This window comes from Pleurodeles waltl, chromosome 2_2 (assembly GCF_031143425.1).
Source record: "Pleurodeles waltl isolate 20211129_DDA chromosome 2_2, aPleWal1.hap1.20221129, whole genome shotgun sequence".
Classification (NCBI taxonomy): Eukaryota; Metazoa; Chordata; class Amphibia; order Caudata; family Salamandridae; genus Pleurodeles; species Pleurodeles waltl.
Window position 1 is genome coordinate 1,156,051,405 of NC_090439.1, and position 22,613 is coordinate 1,156,074,017.

The following is a 22,613-nucleotide window of genomic DNA, read 5'->3' on the forward strand; positions in this document are numbered from 1 at the left end:
ACGCATACATACATGCATAAACACTTACATACATACACACACTCACTTCTACATTCATATATGCATTCAACCACACACACACATACATGCATACACACACGCATACACACTCACATGCACACAAGCAAACAACACCCACTCACCCACAACACCCCCCACCCTCCCGCCCCCCTCCCCTGTCGGACGACCGACTAACCTGGTCCGGGGAGGAAGTCATCTGGCAGGGAACGGGTGCTTCCACCACTGGCAGGGCCCTGCCATCAGGACACCGCCAGGCTGTATTACAGATTGTAATACGGTTTGTAGAGTCCTTTTGGCGGGGTGGGGCCGGTGGTGGAACTGCCAATGCGCCTCCACCAGCCAGCACGACTACTGCTGGATTTCCACCCAAAATGTGGTAGAAATCCAGCATTACTGGTGATATGGTGGGCGCAAGACCACCAGCACTGGCGGTCTTCTGGCGCCCGTGGCTTTGGCGGTCTTGCTAAAAGACTGCCAAAGTCATAATGATGACCTTGGTCATTACCTTCCTGAATGATCTACAGTTTAACTGGGGGATGAGGTCCTAAAACCAAATTTTTCCTCCTGTAAGGTCCGAAGAGACCTGTCCCTAGTGGATTGACATAGAGTAGAGTGAGATACAGTGAAGTATTGTACAGTGGATTGGTGTACAATAGACTTGCGTAGAGTGTAATGGCATACAGTGGAATTGCAAAGTGTGAAGTGTTGTACAGTGAAGTGACATAGAATGGAATAGCATAGACTGGGATGGCAAGGATTTGAGTGCAATGCACTGGAGTACCGCACAGTGGAGTGGGACACACTGAATTGCCGTGGATTGGCGTGAAGTGGATTGGCATAGAGTGGAACACTGTACAGTGGAGTGCATACTCAAGTAGTGTGTCTTACAGTACATTGGAGTGACAGAGTGGAATATCGTGGAGTGGCATGGTATAGAGTGGAGTGGTGTGCAGTCGAATGCCGTAAAGTGGAGTGCCATACAGTGAAGTGTCATAGGGTAAAGAGGAATAAAGTGGAATAGCATAGAGCGGAGAGGGGTAGGGTGGAGTGGCATAGAGTCGAGTAGTGTAAAGTTCAATGGTGCATATCAGAGTGGCACAGACTGGAGTGGAGATGAGTGTAATAACATAAAGGGCATCATTATGTGACCACCAAGGGTCAGTGCCATGGTTGGACTGCTTGCACAGCCAGGTTGCCGCCAGTCGACAGCCTGGCGGTCTCAGTGGTTGTAATCCGCCAGGGCAGCGCTGTTTGCAGCCCTGCCCTGGGACTACGAGTCCCCTTTCCACCAGCCTTTGCATGGTAGTAGCCCCACCATGCAAAGGTGGAGGAAAAGGGGTGCCGGGACCCCATGGACAGCGCTGTCATGCTTTCTACTGCCTGAATTACGGGCAATGGAAAGAGTGACGGGTGCTGCTGCACCTGCCGCACAGCCACATTTTCGCTGGCTCGATTACGAGCCGGCGTCAATATTAAGTCCCTATTCACTGCAGGGCCGGTGGTAAAAATGCTGCGGTGAACTCCTAACAGGGCCGACGGTGTTCTGGCCGCACAGTTGGCCTGATGGCGGTACGAGTTTGGTGTGCAGCCTCCGCCGCCTGCCAAACTTGAGAGGAGGGACATAGTGTAGTGGCATAGAATGGAGTGGAGTAAAGTGGAATAGTGTACAGTGGGATGGTGTACAGTGGAGTGGAAGAGAGTGGAGTGATACCGTTGAACAGCATAGAGTGGAGTGGCGCAGAGTGGAGTTGCTTAGAGTGAAATAGCTTAAAGTGGAATGGCGTAGAGTGGAACAGCGCACATTGTAGTGGTGTAGAGTAGAGTGGCATAGAATGGAGTAGCACAGAGTGAAGTGGCGTACAGTGGAGGGGCTTACAGTAGAAAGGCGTACAGTGGAATAACGTAGAGTGGAGTGGCATAGATTAGAGTGGCTTGGAGTGGCAGATAGTGTACTAGCATAAAGTGGAGTGGCATACAGTGGAGTGGCATGTAGAAGAATACTGCAGAGTGGAGTGGCATGCTGTGGAATACCATGGAGTGGCAAAGAGTGGGGTTGCATAAAGTGGACTGGCATACAGTCAAATTGTGAACAGTGGTGTGGGGTAGACTGGTGTGGTATCCAATAGAGTTTTGCGTTGTTGGGTGGAGTGGAATGGCATAGAGAAGAGTGGCATGTCTGACATTGTTTTTTACCACACTTTGGCTGTGTTCTGGGTTAAGGCCTTAGCTATAAGTAAATGATGGTTCTTATTGCTGTTCCCTACCTATTACCAATTTATAAAAGTGGTAATAGGTAGGAAAATGTATTTATATTTTTCTTTTTTTTTTTTACTTTACAGTTCTAGTACCTAGAAAGTAATGTGGTAGTTACTGAAACAAAAAAATGCCAACAAATTAAAAATAAACTATATAAGGACTTGTGCCCCTATCATGCACAGTGTTTTTATGAATGATTTTACAACAAATGTTACAGTGACATTATCAATGATGTTAGAAAAGATGTCATGACTGCTGTAATATCTGGGGCAATTAGCAGCACATAACAAGGACACGAGTTATAGTTACCACAAAGATTTGACTGAGAGAAATTGAGAGCGAGAGAGGGACAGAGATAGTTTTTTAGGCTTTGATGAATGATATACTTAGAAAGGGATATTTCTGGACAAATTGAAAAGAAACATATTTTTGTCAGTTAAATAGAATGGGATCACGTTTCAGTACGTAACTTAAATATTTATATTTGAAAAGAAAGTGAAGCAGGAAATGACCACAGACTTACCTAGACTGGAAACTTTAACCTTCAGTGTGTATGCCTGAGAACTTAACCACTAGGCCAGAGGTGACTGCTTACTGTGCAGTCCAGACTTAACTATGACATTGAACCCACAGATGTTGAGAGGAAAAATACTTCAATGTTCTATCACTAGGAATGTTTAACAGTCAAAACTCTAGTAAATAAACAGACACACTGTCATGAGATACTAGGATATAAACCTTCAACCTACTGACAGTCCAAGAGCTTTCCCATTTGGCCAGAAGTGACCGTCCGTGGTCTGCTGTCCATCAAAACCTAAGTATAACATTCTAGCCAAACATCTTGCTGGAGTGACACTTTAAAGTCATTCATGGAGTGACCATTGCAATAGCAATCTCTCCCCCTCTTTCATTCTATTATGAGATGGAAGAGAGATAGAGAGAGTGACAAGATCGTGGGGGGAGCCTTAAAGACCCCATAATGCTGGCCAGCTCCCCACATCCTGCGGGAGCTGGCGTTGCTCCCACAAGCAGGGAACTGATTTAAATAGCAGCTCCCTGCTTGCGGGAGCAATGTTTTCATCTGTTTCCTTCTACGCATATTTGCATGCAGGGAGAACAATGAAAACGCCGCTTTCCACAAGCAGGAGCTGTTTTACAGCTCCTGCTTGCAGAAATCAGTGTATTTGCTCTGACTGGCAGGAACTGTCAAAGATCCCCCAAGTGAGAGCAAACAGCAATGTCCTGGAGGTGATCACGCCAGAACATATGAGGAGCCGACCCTGAGTGGTTGCAGTTTCCAGGGCCATCACTGGCTCCTCAATGGGAGCCCAGGCAGCCCCTCTCCAACAAGTAGCCCCGGGGAAGTGGTGGTCCCTTGGACTGTGGGGCGCATGGCATTCAATGTGATTCATTGCATTTAGTGTGATGTTTACCCCGGAGAGGTGGTGGTCCCCAGGGAGTGGGGGTGCCTCAAGGGCCCCCCACACTCAATGTGATATTTACACTGGGGAGATGGTGGTCCCTGGGGCTGTGGCAGGGGTGCATAGCCCGCCCACATTCAATGTGATGTTTGCACTGGGGAGGTTGCGGTCCCCAGGGCAGAGGACGGGCCCAGCGGGCCCGCTGCATTATAAATAATCCCGGGGAGGCAGTGGTCCCCAGGATATAAAAGTGTATTAGGAGGCAGGCCCGTGTGCCCCCATCCTTCATTTTCATACTCCCCTGTGACCTGGCCCACCAGGGGACTTCGTTTAAACATGCGTTTGTTTTTTTGTTTTCATTTTTGCCGGATCCGCTGCAACTTGCGGCAAAAACTATAAAAAAAATATTTTTTCCATGGGGGTCCCTCTGGTACCGCTGCACTCGAGATAAGAGGTCAAGGTGTCCCTATCCTTGACCCTTTTCTTTTTTTTAATCTTTTTTTGTGGGACTCAGCTGAAGCCAAGTGTCAAGATGACTGCCAACACTTCCTAGCGTAAGTGTTGGCAGCCTATCAGGGCTCTCCATTTCCCTGCATGAGCTTGTTATTATTTGTGAACACTTCACGCCTCTAGATATCTATTTTCTTTTTCTTTTGATATCTCAAAAACTACTCAACAGATTTACACCAAATAACAACAAGCATTTGCAATGCAACGGGTCTCGCGTTTGCTCATGTTAGAGCTGATAGCGTTGTAAACTCCTAACCTGACTTTTCACCTATCAGCAAAAGTGCATTTATGTACGTAACCCGAAAAAGTGCAATTAACTATGTAAAGCGCTCGACTTCTGCCAAGCGAAATCGCGCTAGTAAATTAGAGAAAAAGTAGTCCACAAGCCGGACAGTAAACCGCAAGCCTCGCATGTTTTCTGTACTTGGTCGATGCGCTCAAGGAGGGCTAGCCACCGGAAAAGGCATGATGTATGCATGCCTTAGACTAATGAAAGCAAGCAGATTTTATTAGGCAAGCCCACAAACCAATGAAAAACACTGACGTGACGTTGACAGGGCTCCGAGCCCTTTTCTAAACCCTAAAGTGTCTCGCTGCTATACGCATGCACGAGCGCATGCAACGCAGGCTCGACCCTAAAAAGTATTCTTTCGGGACCAAGAGCTTCCTTTCTGCCAAACTTGGTGTAATTCTTTCCAGCGGTTCAGACTGTAGTCGTGTCTAAAATCCCTAAGGGAATTATGATGTGTAACACACTTTTTTTTACACCCCCCCTTTTTCTCAGCCCCCTCTTGAAGGATCACCTGGAAACTTCCCATGTTCAAGTTTCTTTTGGGACATTTTGTGAAGATTCGTCAAATGGTGTCACAGAGAAAGGCAAGACAAAAATGCCTTTTTGACTTTTTGAGAAACATGGTCCTAACCCAGTCTTCGCATCCAGCTACAGAGTCAAATAGAGCTTCTCCATAGATATCACCTGGTCCGACCATGCTATTGTCCACTTCACCGTTGCCGCGCCCAGGACAGCATCACCAAGCCCCCCAGCACCTCTCACCAACTGCAGTTGGGGCAAAGTGACGGAGACCCAGAAGACGCAGGCCCTCAGCACTATCCAACCCAAAGCTGCTTCAGACCTCCTGGTCATCCTGGAGAAAGTTGCACTGGGCAGTCGGCCCGATGCAGGAGGCAAATGTGTGTGTGTTTGGGGAAGGATTGGCGATGGTCCGATCCTCAGCATAGGTTCCGGCTCCAGACAATGTTAGCAACAGCAGTCTCTCCCTGGCTAAAAGCGTCTGCCATGGGAGGGTATCAGTCCACGAGGCTCATCTTTGAGATGTGGTCAGAACATTGACGATTTATTTGGAGACAATGAATTTGGAAGGCTCATTTTCATAAGTCTTCTCAATTTCTCTAGTGAGACGTTTCCAGTCAGTCACTTATTTAGCCTACCAGAACTCTGGGTAAATACAAGTTCAGTCTAAATTGGGTTAGACCATCCAAAGGCAGAGTGCGTGGAGTGTTTATTTTGGATTTTTTTCCAAAGTTGCTAGCTAGCATGCCCCAGCTACATGTGTTTCACCTTATAGGGTAAATATGCACAAGGGACCAAATTGTGCTTGGCTCAAGGGTTCCTTCTAAGACAGCTGCTTTATAATGCCATGTCCAGTTGTCTGGTATATTTTGGGTATCTTATCATTCCACAATGAAGGTATACTGCTTCAATATCTCCTCTTTTAAGTAAGGAATAGAAGCAAGAAAGGAGATGAGAAGGTAATGTTCATATCACACACTGGTAATCTTCATTCAACCTTCCTTGTTCCAGTACTTATGACTCTTCTTCCCTTCCTGTGGTATTCCAGTATTCTGATTTGTGGGCTTTAGAACATGCAGTAAGAGGGAAAGGGAGAAGTAGAGTTTATATCGGGGAGGACCCTGGATGCTTGGATGTAGAAAATAGATTGGCAAAGGATGTGAGACTAGAAGCAAAGACAGACTTAGGCCCTCCGCTGCCTGCTAAATTCCAGCGGCGGGATGACCACATATGCAGCCATCCCTCCACGATACCTATTATGAGATTCTCACTTGACCAGCGGGTGGACACAGCATCTCCACCCACCGCCCCAGCGGGAAACACAGCACAACATTGACGCCGGCTCATAATAGAGCCGACAGCAATGTTGCGGTGCATCGGGTGCAACAACACCTGTCCCACTTTTCACTGCCCATAATTCGGGCAGTGAAAAGTGCAAAGGGGTAGTTCATGCGGGCCCCTGCACTCCCCATGCTAAGTGCATGTGCAGTGCAGGAGCCCCCATGGGTCCCCCGGCACCCCCTTTCCGCTCAGGTGGCGGAAACGTGGGTCATAAGCTAGAGGGCAGCGCTGCTTGCAGCACTGCCCTGGAGGATTGATACCACTGGCACCAGCAGACCGTCAGCTGGCGGCAACCTAGTGGTGCTGCTGCTCAGATCATGGCAGCTCCGCCACAATCCTAATATGGCATCGGACCGCCCCTTTCAGCGGAGGCCCGATGCCAACGCACGTCTGGCGGTCCTTGGACCGCCAGACTTGTAATGAGGCCCTTAATCTCATTTAAGTAAGGAATGGGATGAGGAAGGAAGAATCCAAGTAACGAAGATCACTAGTACATAGCCTGAAATGGTAAACTGTACTTGGAGCGTGTAGGAAAATGCCACTGTTAGCATGGTTACACCCTAACTTTTTGCCTTTTGTTGATGTTAGCTATGATTGAAAGTGTGCTTGGACCCTGCTAATCAGGCCCCAGCACCAGCCTTCTTTCCCTAAAACTGTACCTTTGTTTCCACAATTGGCACAGCCCTGGCACACAGATAAGCCCCTTGTAAATGGTACCCCTGGTACTAAGGAACCTGTGACCAGGGAAGGTCTCTAACGGCTGCAGCATCTATTATGCCACCCTGGGGACCCCTCACTCAGCACATGCACACTGCCTCAAAGCTTGTGTCTGCTGGTGGGGAGAAAAAGACTAAGTAGACATGGCACTCCCCTCAGAGTGCCATGCCTACAACCCACTGCCTGTGGCTTAGGTAAGTCATAGCTCTAGCAGGCCTTACAGCCCTAAGACAGGATGCACTATACCACAGTGTCTAAGCCAATTCTTAGACATTGTAAGTGCAGGGTAGTCATACAGTATATGGTCTGGAGTTTATCAAACACAAACTCCACAGTTCCATAATGACTACACTGAATACTGGGAAGTTTGGTATCAAACTCCTCAGCACAATAAATTCACACTGATGCCAGTGTGGGATTTATTGAGAAATGCACACAGATGGCAACTTAGAGATTCCCCCTGCATGCCAGCCCAAATGCTAGTGCTAGGCTGACTGGTCTCTGCCAGCCCGCCACTTCCAGACTAGTTTCTGGCCACATGGGGTGAGTGCCTTTGTGCACTCTGTGACCAGGAACAAAGCCTGTCCTGGGTGGAGGTGCCTCACACCTCCCCCTGCAGGAACTGTAACACCTGGTGGTGAGCCTCAAAGGCTCAAGCCTGGTGTTACAACACCCCAGGGCACTCCAGCTAGTGGAGATGCTCGCATCCTGGACACAGCCCCAACTTTTGGCGGCAAGTCCGGAGGAGATAATGAGAAAAACAAGAAGGAGATCAGCCATATTTTTAGGTTGATCTTCCCTCAAGGGGAGGCGGAAACCCACTAGACACCAGGGATATTTTTTCTTTGTTTATTTTACATAAGAGGAGCAGCCACTTAGGCAAGGGTCACTCCCCATGGGGGGATTATACTTTAGGGGCAGACTGCCTATTTTATTTAGGCCTATCTGCCCCTAGAGGGGCAGAAACCACTTAGGCACCAGGGATTGTTGTCTGTGTGTTTTGTTTGGGGAGGCAGCTCCTTGGGCAAGGACCGCTCCCCTTTGGGGGAGTATTCATTTTGACCACTTTTGCCCCCCTTGGGGGTAGAACACCCTAATATTGTATAAGGCCCATCTACCTCAAGGGGGCAGAAAGCACACTAGACACCAGGAAACTTTTTTTTTAAATGGGGAGAAGTTTGTTCTACCCCTGGGGGAGACTGAAAGCCCACTGGATGCCAGGGAATTAGAAAGAAAATAGAGAGGTGGGTGCTGCTAACCACTATAGGCATGGTTATGTCCTCCACCCCAACTGAAGGGGGTACCAGTCCTTCAGTCCCCCCCCTGCAAACTAAAGTATCTCATCCCAATGGCAAGCAAGAAAACATTTGACTCTTTTGGGTTTTGATGTTACATATGGGCGAAGAGAGCTTGACTAACTACCAATATCGTTCTACATTTCCTGTCCCCGGAACTAGGCCTACCCACACAAGTGAGGAACCAATTTTATTGGGAGATTTGGGGGAATGCAGCGTGCAAGGAAGTTTGTGGGATGCCTCAGATTTCAGAACTTTCTATCACCGAATTGTGAGTAAAAAGTGATTTTGTCAAATTTTGAGGTTTCCAAAGAATTCTGGGAAACAGAACCTGTTAGGTGCCCCACAAGTCACCCCATCCTAGATTCCTGGTGACTAGTTGCCAGATGAGCTACAGCCCACAATCCACATCTAGTCACTTTGCAAAAAACATGTCAGTTGTCAATGGAAAAGGGGGACGTGTCCATATTGTGTTTTGTTGTGTCCCGGGCGCTAGGCCTACCCACACAAGTGAGGTACCATTTTTCTCAGGATTCTTGGGAGAGCACAGATTAGAAGAACAAGTGATATTGCCAATTGTCTTTCTCTACATTTTTGCCTTATAAATGTAAGACATTGTGTAAGAAATAAGTCAATTTGAGAAATGTCCTGTAATTCACATGCTATTATGGGGACCCCAAATTCAGAGATGTGCAAATCACCACCACTTTTACTCTGTATCTTGTGCCCATTTAGGAAATACATAGGTTTATTTCATACCTAATTTTCACTCTTTATGTTTTACCAAATTAATTGCTATATACCAGGTATGCAGTGAAAACCCACTGCAAGGTGCAGCTCATTTATTGGTTCTGGGTACCTGGGTTCTTTATGAACCTACAAGGCCTATGTATCCCCGCAACCAGAAGGGTCCAGCAGACACAACGGTATATTGCTTTAAAAAATCTATCATAGCAAGAAAAAAAGAAGAAAACATAGACAGCAATGGATGTTTTTTTCAACTTAATTTCAATATTTTTTATTTCAACTGTTAGTTTGGAAAACCTTCGGAAAACCTTCAAGGATTTACACAAATAACCCCTCACTGAATTAAGAATTTTGTCTACTTTTCCAAAATGTTTAGCTGTCCGGGATCCACCATTGGTTTCACACCTATTTCTGCCACTAACTGGAAGGAGGCTCAAAGCACACAAAAAATAGTAAAATGCAGTATGTCCCAGTAAAATACCAAAACTGTGTTGAAAAATGTGTTTTTTTTATTCAAGTCTGCCTGTTGCTGAAAGCTGGGATGGTGAATTTAGCTCCACAAACCTTTTGTTCATGACATTTACAGGAAAAAAAACAGATGCTTTCTTCTGCAGCACTTTTTTCCCATTTTGCCCCAAAAAAAACAACTGTTAGCTGTATTTTGGCTAATTTCTTGGTCTCCTTCAAGGGAACCCACAAACTCTGGGTACCTTTAGAATCCCCAGAATGTTGAAAAATCTGGCACAGACAGAGTCTGTGGACAAAAAAAGGCTTGGTACAGGAGGGGGTAAAGGCCTGCCCTGATTAATAAACAATTATCATATTGCCACTGAAGTTAAAAGCAATGTCAAAATTAAATGACTACAAATGGTTCCAAAAAGTTTTCAGCCAGCAAGTGGTGCAAGAGGTATGACAAGGAGAGATTTTAATGCAGGTCCTGCCACCCATTCAGCTGAAGACAAGTGAACTTGTTGCACATTGGTCACAATCAGTGACATGCCATTGATGTGTTGCATCAGTGCTGGTAAGCTGAAATGTCCGCCGGGGGATAGTGAAAAAAGGTGGAATGGCATAGCATGTTCCTCAGTGCTGCACTGCTATTCAAGCAGGCCATGGCTAACCCATGCAATGTAGGTCGAGGCAGCAGTCAGCATAAATGTTCAAGGTGATCCAACCTCTTTGTTAAACTTTTGTCTATGAGGAAGAGTAAAGATGTTTCTATCTCTAAAGTGAGTATAAGGGTTCTCCGGATGAGTATTCATAATGTTATATTCTCTGTGCAAGCCCGCCCTCATTTGTTAACCCACAGAACAGTAATGTTACAGGTGGAATATAAAGATACGCTGCATGCTGTACAGTGATGGACTTAAAGCATTATTGAAAAGAGCAGAGTCCTTACTTGTTTTGGGTTGGTGTTGTGATTTCCCAGTAGAATCTATAGCGAGAAAACAGAAAGGTGAACAGTCATCATATACCAGCTTATTTATAGATGCAAAAACATTTTCTTAATTCCAAAGCATATGCTAGATCTACCAGATGGGAGGGGAAGTAAGCAAATATTGAATTGGATATGGCTGAAACCTTATATTCAGACTCAACATTCGAGCGATGACACTATTAAATGGCCGGTTACAGTACAATGATTTGTGTTACTTGCTATGGTTTTAACATTAACTGCCCTGTATTTTCCGATTTATACGTCCACATTCATAATCCCTGCTTTCTGTGTGGCCATTGTTCAGTGACCACCAGAGATCTGACATTTACAGTGCCTATGTGTATTGTAGAACATGCACCCTTCCATGACATCTTAATAACAAAGATAACCTTCAGAGGGTTCCAATAAAATTAAATATTACATACTTTTTTGTTTTTTTACAAAAGCATCTTGAAAATGGATACTAAAAAAAACTATTCTTTTTAGGTCGAGTTTTCGACCTCTTGCACATACTTTAGTATATACTTCTGTGAGGGATTAAACTTTGTCCATGCTTTTCATTTTCATTTGTCCTTTAAAATCCTAGCTTGCTAGCGATCAGTCCTGCTTCTTTGTCCCTCCTTTTGTCTTTATTTTCACCCACCGGAGAAGGGACTAAGTACTGTATCATTATATTTTGCGACTTTTTTTTTTATTTCTTTGCTGCTCGTGTTACACTGTGGGTGTGTGTTCAACTGCAGCGACCGTATTTGTATTGCATTTTCCCTCCGGCCCCTCCTTCTCCCGTTGTTGCTGCCATTGTTCCCCCACCTCCCGCTCTGTTGCTTGTTGCCTCGTTACTTGTGTTGTTTTATGTATGGTGCCCGCTTGTTTTTTTTTTTTTTTAAGTGTTCGAGTGCAGGCCTCTGAATAAGCCATACCCTTTTTTTGCCATTGCACCTGCTACAAATCCCTGCTCTGATCTCATTACATTGTTAGACGCCATGTGTGAAAGGGCGGGGCATTCACGCACTGTGAACTCCCCTTCTTGGCCATCAATTCCCCACCATAGGCAGGCAAAAAGAACAGCGGCTCAAAGGTGCACAAGCCCAGCCATAGAGAAGCTGGGTCTCTAAGTGGTGTGGCTGCTTCTTCTAAGTCACCCCCACACTCAGTCTAACAACCCACTCTAGAGAGAAACACACAACTACACATCTCTCTCTGCAAATCAGCAAGGTTTCCACCCGAAGTGTGCTATTTTGACATCAGGCAAATGTAACACTCTCTTACTAATGAGCTCATGATTCTGCCTTAAAATTTTATGCTCACCCTGACCCAAAAATGATGGCCGACCGGGACAGTGCTCCACCTACACGTGCAGGCTCATGGCTGGAAGTGTGCATGTACACTCTGACGCAGTGTTACATGTTATGCATTTAGAATGTAAGATTCTGCATTGCCAGTAAACATCCTGGCGAGATTTGAACACAGAGTTTGAGCAGCAAGAAGAAGTGCACCCGCCATCTGGTTTGCTGTAGTCACTTGTTTTTTTCAATCCAGCCACACAACTATCTCAGAGCACCCACTTCTTCACCCAGGTGCCCTGTAAAAATGTTGATGTTCCTACCATGGCAGGAGAACACAACCCCTCCTTATTTAGCCCTTGGAGCACACTCCGCCTTTCTAGAAGATCCTCGGGGTTCGAGACCCTACAAAGTACCATTGTTGACCATTCATATCTACGGTTTCTTTGGTCCAAAGCACTTTCAAATACTGGGCGCTACTCTGAAAGTTATTAGAATTAGGAACCAAGATCCAATGCAGCCGAGACAGGACTCTGTGTCAGGCAGAATTTGCCCATCCATAATAACACATGCTATTTGCCCATGTGTAAATTGTCAATCACGTTGTTCTTCCCGTCCAGCAGGTAAAACGAGTTTTGAATCTTTTTCATAAATCTTGACAGGTTTTACCTGATATAAGGCCTGATCTATAATCTTTCAGCTGTGAAAGAATGTCCAGGGTCACCTAACATCTAAAAAATTATCACCTCCATAAAAAGAAGATAGGCCAGCATTTCATCTGACTTTGAGGGATTGGCTTCCAACTCTGCACCAAAGTTCAGGTGCTAGTAAACAACTCAGGGCCAGATGTAGCAAAGGTTTGCAACTCGCAAACGGGCAGAATCGCAATTTGCGACAGTGCAAAATCGGAAATGGGATGCAAAAAGCCCAATTCCGACTCGCAAAAAGCGATGTGCCCCGTTTGCGAGTCGCACCCGTTGCGACCCCCTTTTGCGACCCGCAATGTGCGTGTCGCAATTTGCGACTCGCAAAGCTTATGCAATTGCAACTCGCAAATTGCGACTAGTCGCAAAAAACCCAGTTTGCAAGTCGCATTTACCACTGACTCAGAGCAGGTGGTAACCATTACCAAAGTATAAAAGGAGACCCAGAAGGCATCTGGGTCACTCAAGATGGCAGACATATACCTGATAGCAGTGAGGAGGAGAGTCTACGCAGCCCAGCAGAGGAGGGGCCACAGACAGGAGAAGATATATAGAACAAGGCAGACCCTTTTCCAGCAAACTGAAGAGGAGATCTATGATAAATACCGCCTTAGCAGCGCTGCCATTCTAGAATTAATAGATTTACTAAAACCACAGCTAGAACACAAGACCCTGCGTGGCTGCGCCATCCCTACGCATGTGCAAGTACTATGCGAACTGCACCTCTTGGCATCAGGGAGCTATCAGGGGGTCATTGCCGTGGCAGGTGGGGTATCCCAAAGTGCAGTGTCAAGGTTCCTCAGGGCATTCCTAGATGCCTTAGTAGCGCACAGGTCTCAGTTCATATACTTACCAAGAAATGAGGCAGAAATTAACAGCACGAAGCTGGACTATTACCGCATTGCCCACTTCCCCCAGGTCATTGGATGTGTAGATGGGACACACATTCAAATATGCCCCCCGCTAATCTGGAACATATTTTTCGCAACAGAAAGTGTACCCACTCACTCAACATACAGGTTGTTTGTGATGCCCATTACGTCATCACGGACATCGTAGCTAAGTTTCCAGGCAGTACCCATGACTCATACATTTTTAGACATAGTGGGATCCATCAACGCCTGGAACGTGGGGAGTTTGGAGACGGATACCTCCTAGGTAGAGCTGCATACACCTTGCAGACATACACACAGGTCACTGTGCACGACTATCTGGACTTACTAACAGTGTACTTTTGTGACCAACAGGTGACAGTGCATATGCTCTAAGGCCATGGATCATGACCCCATTTTTAACACCCAGCAATGAATCAGAGAGGCAATACAACAGTGCGCATAAGAGGACCAGGAACCTGATCGAGCGCACCTTCGGACTCCTGAAGGCAAGATTCCGATGCCTCCACCGCAGCGGAGGCGCCCTCCAATACACCCCCATTACCGCCTTCAAAATTGTGGTCGCATGCGCCATCCTCCACAACATAGCCACCAGACGTGGGCTACCTTTCACCCCTGCAGACCCAGATCCTGATGAGGAAGAGCAAGAACAACCACACCGCCATCATGGGGATAGGAGTCTAGCTAATCAAGGCAGACTGAGACGGGAACACATTGCAACGCAATATTTTGGACGGTACGTGTAAACTCCCACCATACTCACCCATTAACCACTCCTTTTGTTAAGTGGAAGAGAAATAACTGTTTTAATAATGTAATGGATGAACTATATACATGATTCAATTGTCCATGGGCAGGGAAATGCCAACCACTCATGTGGCACATTAAAGCCATGTGCCACATTTGTTTGTCCGGGCTGTTGGCTAACTTCTCCTGCCCCTCCTGCCAGCCTGGTCCCAGCCGCATCTATGGTGCTCTGCCTCCCACTCCTTAGCACCCTACTGTCAGTGGCAGATACACTGCTCACTGTGGAGCCCTCTTCACTATCTTGGGGTGTTTCCCCGGTGGCCCTCGACATCTCACGTGTCTCCATTAGTTCAATGATATGTGTGAGACGTCCCAGGCCCCTGGCAACATCCCCAGCAAAATGGCCCATCTCAATTTACAGGCCAACTGTCCTCCTCGACAGGCCTGTTGTGTTGATGGCTAGCCTGCCGATTGATGTGGCCATCCTGTCCAGTCTTAACATAATCTGCCTATCCCTGCGCCGCCCAGCCTCTGCCTGACCCAGCAGTCCGGCCGCCAGTTCCCTGATGGCAGAGGCAATGTCCCCAGTGTTCTGGCACATCAGGTCCATCCGCCTGTTGAGGTGCCGGATGCTTGCCTGGTTTTGTCTTTCAATGCGGTGCAGCACCCCACTGATCCTGCCCAATGTTGTGTTTTGCAGGCGCTGACCCCGCAGCAGATGTGCCTCACTGCTGGTTGGAGGATGAATCCGGATATCAGACGCTCTTGCCCTGCGACGCCTGCGCAGTGGTGGCTGCCCTGTCCTCGCACCTGTATCCTCCCTGGCTGTTGCTGGGGCAGCTCCTGGCGTTGCTGTTGCAGCAGGCGTTACAACTGCAGGAATGCTGCTGATTGTGCATGTGGGGGTGCTGGAGGGTCCTGGGGTGTCCTCCTGGGCCTGGGTGCTTGGGGTGTAGGGGGTGTCTTGCTGGAGACCTGTGGGACATGGGGAACACACTGTCAGTGTCTAGTATCTGTTGCACAATTCCTAATAAACATTTGCCTATGCACTGCCTATTGGACTACATTTCCCATAATGCATCATTCTGGCTTTTTCTACCCTGAAATGGAGCTAATTTGGTTGTGCATGCACATGTGTACATGGTGGGTGGGGTATGACATTGATAGGGGTACAGGCTTATCACATGGTACTCACCGGTTGATGTGCTGGGCTCTGAAGTGTCCAGGTCCCCAAATCCACACACTGCCTCCGGCTCAAAGGTTTGCTCAATCCTGTCTTCAAGGGGTGTGGGTGGTGGCACAGATGATGGTCCCCCTCCAGTGCCTCTCATCTCCCGGAGCCTTTCTGCCACCCTCTCCTTGGTCCGGGAGCGGAGGTCATACCACCTCTTCCTTATGTCCTCAATTGTCCTGTGGCTCACCCCCAGGGCATTGATTTTCTCCTGCATTTCCTGCCAGATTTTTCTTTTGGTGGCCTCTGGAACAGTGAGGGCAGCTCTCCCAAAGAGCTCATCATGGTGCTGACAACATTCTTCGGTCAGCACCTCAAGCTCCCTCTCTGAGAATTTTATTTTCCTTTTTCGGGGGGTTCCCTCCATGGCTGCTGCAGCTAGCTCAGTGTGCAGACTGGCAGTTGTAAAAGGGTGTGGTCCAGCCTCCTCCCAGGTGTATTTGTTAACTTCCTGGCTGTGATGTCATCATCATGTGCCAGGAAGTGTTTCCAGAGTGTTTTGGACGCTTTCTGGAGTGTTCTGCTGCACCTGCAAGCAATTTTGAGGGAACTCGCAATTTGCGACACAAACTCGCTAATTGCGAGTTCGTTTTTTGCACACTCGCAAACAGCGACCTCGCAATCTGCGGACTCGCACACAGCGTTGCGAGTCCGGATGCGAGTCGCTAAATCGGACCGGTTTCTTTCCTGGCATACCAATTTGCGAGTCGCATTTTGCGAGTCGCATTGACTCGCAAAATGCGACTCACAATTTTTTTGTTTCCTACATCTGGCCCTCAGTGTGTTAGGGCTTCCTCCTTTAACCACAAAACAGGAGCCACTAAATCGTGCCTCTGCAAGCTGACTTGACCTGAAGATGTTTTGCAGCAGTGGCTATCACTCAGTGCAGGGTTTTGTGGTTCTAAAAATTCTGGACCCATGTAATTTACTTTGCCACAGCAGTACGATTTTAGTATCAAAAGAAAGATAATGACTAGTACACTAAGCATGAGCATTTTCACTCAATTCCAGCAGCGTTTTCACCTCGAAATCGCCATTTTCGTCCTGCACTCGTGGCTCCCATTTTATACACAGCAGCCATTTTTAAAAGTTGCCCTCACATAGACTTATAATACAGTCAGATTTGATTCCAAGGACACGTACACCTTGATTGACTTCTCTCTGGCCTGGGCAAGCTGGAACCATTGCCTCAGGCCAAACCTGTTTGGTCAGTCCCTCTCCCAGTGGCCGAATCAGATAGCATCAAGGCACACCATGCCATAAAACCCTTATTATCGCTCACACACCTTGCCTAATCTTGCTCACACCTGCACCTGCTCTTTTCTTCTTCTTACTTTACGAGGGGGAGGTGCCCGTTTTTATTGGGGGTCCACACTTATCTGATGTAAAATACTAGGCCTTGCCGGGTAATTTATTATGGGTTGGATGACATGAAATATAAGGTTTCATCATGACACTGTTTTTTCCTTTGTAGTGAAAACATGTGAATGACCAACCAAAATGTCAAGAATGTTTGCCTGAAGCTTAAAAAACTGTATATAAGGAAACCTGACTTTGCATTGAAACACAGTCTCCTGAGAACATACAAATCGTGCTGTTGTACTTCTAGGACACTTGTCAATTGGTTGCAGCCAATAAATTCGATCTTTGACTTCACCTAGAAGACTCTGAGTTTCTGTAGTCTGAATCAGGAAAGTACCCGAGGTCTTTGGGTGTACCCTGGCACCGCTGGGTTACCGGATCAGTACCGGTTCTGAAAAACCCAGTACCTCAGTTGGCGCCCAAACGTGGGGCGATACCAGCGGTACCGGTCCAAGCCTGAGGTCCGTGGGGAGCTTCGTGTGAAAATTCTGGAGGAAGGCCGCCACTTCATCGACCCCTGCATGTCGACGTGGTCCGAAAGTCTTTGTTGCGAGGTTCCCCGCTTCCCGACGGCTATGAAGGACTGCTGCCCTGGCTATCGCCCTGATTTGGACCCTTGATTTTTGGTAGAGCGAAACGATAAGACGAGTCTTCTGGTGACGTCATTGATATTTTCAGTTAAGTATAAGTGGATCTTCTCCCAGTCCTTAGTTGGACACTTGGTTTGGTCCTTAGTTGGACACTTGGTTTGGTCCTTAGTTGGACACTTGGTTTGGTCCTTAGTTGGACACTTGGTTTGGTCCTTAGTTGGACATTTGGTTTGGTATCCCTTTGGGATCACTTTGATTTGGAACTTGCAAGTACCAAAGCCGAAGGACTCGTGTATTCACGAGACTATCGTAAACGATAATCCTTTGAAGTTTGAAGCTAGACTAGTGAGCAAAGATGCCTGGTCTTAGCAGACTTGGAAATTTGTTTTGTCTTGGTTGTAAAAGGGACTCCCGGTTGGAGGACTCATGTCCGGTTCCTCCGATTGGAACTCCAACCTATGAACTATATGTGAAGCACGGAGTGGGTCCCATCACGTTTAATAAAGTATGGGTCCGCTATTCTTGGAAATAATTGAGAAAAGTTTTTTTTTTTTTTCTTGTAAATATGACTTACAACTAGGATCTGCAAACGGTTCTGTAAGTAAATTGCGACGGCGCTATTTATGAAAAATGGCTAAAGCGCGCTGTATTATGTGTACTGAGTGTTTTCTGTTTATATCTGAAATGAGCTCAATGTGTGTTTGTGGGTCTTCTTGATGTTTACAGTTTGTTAAGTAAAATGTTGGTTAATTAATATTAAGTAGAAACTTAGAAAAAATCCAGAAATGAGCCATGTGATGTGCTAACATAGCTATATGTTGCTCTTTAATTTATAGAATGAGCAATTGTGCACATATACAAAACTGCCGTTAAATGCTTAATAAATTAGAAAACACATTCAATAGATATAAATAGAGCCCCCCCCAAAAAAAAAAACGAAATTATCTATTTTCAATTCACCAGCACTTTCCCAGTTAAACATGGGTGGAATTTTGCATAACCTTCCTTTTAAATGAAAGTGGCGCAAAAATGTGACGCATTTCAAGTTAGGCTTATGCGCTTAGGATTGTGAGTTAATGTATCCCAAATAATAGGCAAGGGATGCAGCTTGCTTTTATATGTGGAATTATCACAAAAAAAAGAATAATTGGGTTTTTATTTTTTTTTAAAGAAAATTATTAATTATGGAAAAATTATTTAAAAAAATAAGTGCCTTTCAAAATCGTTTTTTAATATTTATAAAGCTTAATACCTATACTATGACCTCCTAACACTAAAATGTAATTCAAGTTATGTTGCACCGCTAAAATTACATTTGTATGTGCAATTTTCCCTTGGCGCAGGAGCAAACAAGCTCATTTCTATAAAGTATAAGTTAATATTTTCAATGGCTGACTCATGGATTGTGTAATAGACATTCTGGTAATGCATATTATGCAAGAAAATTGTAGGATATTGATTTTTTAATGCCTAAAATATCAAAGTCGATTTTGGGCAAAAGCACTGTTTAAACTGCATTTTCTTTCATTCAGAGTACTTTTTAAAGTGTCTCAGGCTTCAGTAAATGCATACATTTAGGTTTGATATATATTTGCAGGTTGTGCCTTCTTATGATTCAATGAGTCAATGTGCCAGTACAAAGGCTTGTTTTAATATCAAGGTTGAAGGTTCTAACTTCAGCTGGGCCTACTGAGACGTTCATTCATTCGAGGTTGATGAAATATGTACCATTGCATGGGATTGCAACAAGCATTTATTCTAACAACTGGTATGTGTGTTATTAAGGTTTGTGAATTATTCACAGTAAATGTAGTTTAATAATCTGGAAATAGAGATAGTTTTTTTTAGCGCCTAAAAAGGAAAAAATATATTTTTTAAATAGAGTGAATTATTGCAGGTTAGAAGGAAAATAGAAAGGCCTACTGTCTTTGACAGATTCAGAGTGGCAGAAGCTAGGAGAGCTACAGAGGCTGGCTCAAGTCATGCTGCTGAGATGCTATCTTTAGTTTTCCCATAAACAATGGAGGAGGCTGTCGTGTTGACACTTGTGACCTTTTAAATTAGGGCCTTGTCTCTGTAAAATGCAGAATGACCCTACGGGCCTCTAAAAGTGGGATTTCTGGTTTCTCCAGAAGAACATCAATACAATTAAAGAACTTAATTCCAAAGGGAAAATATAAAAAAAAGGGGTTTCTTCGAAAGTCACAACATCATGTTAAATGCTCTGCAGAACTGATACATTTGTGTCTCCGCTCTAAAAAATAAAATGATGCCTGCTAGTTGCTTTTATTTGACAGAAAACGAAGTGTTGCATTAAGTCTTAGATAGAAAATAAGATGCAGCCCTTTTCTCAAATTTTGAAGGCTACATGCCTTAATGAGAACGATTTCCTAATTAAGACTTATTTTTCACAGTGGAAATTGTAGGTGCCAAATTAATATGGAGTGTCAGTGTAACAATTTTTACTTTTAGAAAGGTAAAACTAAGGTGGCTTGATGTTGCGAAGTAACTGACAAGAGGGTAACAGTTAAGTAATGGAAATTTATTTTCATGTATTTGGTCCTATCATGAATTGTTCTTGCTGGTCCTGTATGTTAGAAGAGAAACAGTAAAGTTATATTTGACAGCAGATTTCCATTGCCTGGTGATCTACTGTCAAAAGGAGGGTAAGGATTTTAAACCTGACAAATTAAACAGGCCCAAATATTGGGTTTTGGGCTGCAGGTTTACAGTGCATAAAGTACATGACATGGTGTTGTGTGTCACCGCTTATTCACACATGCTATTGTTTTGTCTATGCTTTTTGTGCTTGATACACAGCAAGTATATCTGATGGCTTGACGTTTTGTGCGTTTTTATTATTTTTTATTTGTTTTTTGCATGTTTGTTGCTGCTTTTGATACTATTACAAGCTCCCCTGTGTTGTGAGGGGATGGTCATGACGATGCCCATCGCTACGCAACAGTTGGTTGAACTTGTTCTGGTTACTAAATTCCACAGATAATGATATTTCATGCTGTGAACATAAAAGACAACACTTCACCAGTGAATGTCTATTTGGCTATAATGGTATTGAAGGAAAATAAAAAGAGATATACAGGATCAAAGTGTGTCACCTGCAGTTAGTCACGTTACTGCCCCTTCCCTTAAAGGAACAGGCAGCCCTACATTTATGTATCCTTGATTGGACCTAAGGATGAAATTATAGATCTGTGACTCAAGGTGGCCTAATTTCTATATTACATTAGTTAATGATGTTGTGTTTCCTAAGTAGCATATGGCTTTCGTTCCTTAAAAGAAAACCAGGTTTTCATTTTTTCCTGAAGAAGGAACTGAAACATTAGCTAGGAGTACCGTATATGTTGTAGTCGCCAACGGTAGAGTTAAAATTTGTGTAACTTTGGCCTTTGTGTATCACCCGTACTCTCGGTGTTGTGTCACATGCCTGACTATCACCCAAATAATTTTTTTTGTTCTTCCTATAGATTTTTTCTTTTGTTACTTCCCCTGACCAATGTCGCATCATGCTTAGTTATTGAGATTTTAGCTATGTCCTAGTCCCATTTCTCTTTTTCGAATTCCTTTCACCAGTCAGCCCTTTTATTATTATTGATGTATTGTTCAGGTTCACATTTCCAGACTGCATTGATGTACCAGGGACCCCCATGTTATGTATAATTCCCTTTGGTATGACCAGACTGGTTTTCAAGAATTTGCCTTAGGCCTGCTTCAATGTTTTCCAGCCTGACTGTCAGGGTAGCGATAGACTGGTTAACTGACTCAATATTATAGTAAGACAAGTTTTCCATCTCAATAGGAGATATCTTATGTTTACCTTTTTGAACATGACGAATTTTCAATGTCTATTTTAATTTGGTTTTCGGTTCCCTTCTGTTCCTGCTACTTTAATTTTTGGTGGGATCAGATGTGTCCTAATCATGCAAATATCAGGACCCTCTAGTTCTTGTCTTTTTGTTTGCACATTTGACTATTAGCCTGTGTATTGCATAGTGCACCTGATGCACAGTTTTTAAAGGAAGGTTTCTACATGTCCCTGATAATCGGTATCATGTGATTTCTCTATTGAGATGTTCTAAGGTAAGGAAGAACACCTAGACTTAATCATTGAGGCAAATATGTGTTTACCCCATTAGACAATGCCACTGTGTGAGGAAATCCATTCAGATAGAATTCTCATGTAGCTATAGATGGCAGAGAATAATGGAGAGAACCCAATTAAAGATGCTAGAGACCCTGTTTTGCCCTTCTGCCTTTGTCTTTGTATTTTATGCCCATGGTGTATGGCTACTCCTTTGAAGATTGCAGACCACCTGCTTGCAGTCCCCTTGTTAAAAACCATGAACTGTTTTTTTTTTACTAAATTGAAGGAAACTAACAACTGTGGCACATTTCCTACGTCACTAGATTCTGCGGGTATCAAGTCATAATAACTTGCAGGACATTAATTTAAGCCTAATTCCCATCAGTGACAGCTACAGATGAAAGACGGACGTCTTGGCCCTACAGTCTCAGCACCCAGAAAGTAGCAAAGCTGGACAGCGATCGCCAGCGCATGGTATCGTACTTGCTCCATCAGACGGCGTTGGACATCACAAAACCAAAGTTTCAGTGTAAAAGAGCTAAAGAGAAGGATTCCTGTTGTTGATGGCAGAGCTGTTTTGAGGTTTCATTTCTCTACCTGTCATGTGCTGGTAACCTCTGACAGTGTGCAATCCCTTGAGCCCCTTGGCCTGAGTTTTGGCCACACACCCCCTTTTCTTTGCTCTAACGGAAGAAGGGCAGTGCACCGGAGATTTCAAGTTTGGAAAAAGGCACTATATTGTGGTGCCCATGAAAGAGCAGCTTGAGCGTCCTCTGACACTAAATAATGAGTGTTGGAGTCTGAAAGTGCTGCTGAGCTTGAGCTATTTCCCAATTAATGGTGCTTGCCTCTGCACGAGATGATTTGTGCCCTTGATCAATGAAGAGCACATTGTTTGTAGTGTCTGCCACAGAGGAGAGACACTGGTGCATTGCTTTAAGACATTGAGACTTTCGAGTGAGCTGTGGGTGTTTGCCAGGAGGGCACTCCAACTAAGCAGTATTTTCTCACGAAGAGGCCTGAATTGAGAGGCCCATGCGAAAGAAAACAACAAAAGAAAATTTGATGGACAATAGAAGCCTGCCAGAGAGGCTTTTTGAACGGACTCTGGGCATAGTTGGTTTCACAAGAGGTTTCCGTGTGA

At 45.0% G+C, this 22,613-nt stretch overlaps 1 protein-coding gene across 2 annotated transcripts in view; it reads right to left on the reverse strand.

The window, feature by feature from the left end:
- LOC138274931 (uncharacterized) overlaps positions 1-22,613 on the reverse strand; it is a 779,592-nt gene that overhangs the window by 476,881 nt on the left and 280,098 nt on the right. For both annotated transcript variants that reach the window (XM_069219061.1, XM_069219055.1), the window contains one exon: positions 10,519-10,554. In XM_069219061.1, coding sequence (XP_069075162.1) covers positions 10,519-10,554 — 36 coding nt within the window. The remainder of the gene's footprint in view (positions 1-10,518; positions 10,555-22,613) is intronic.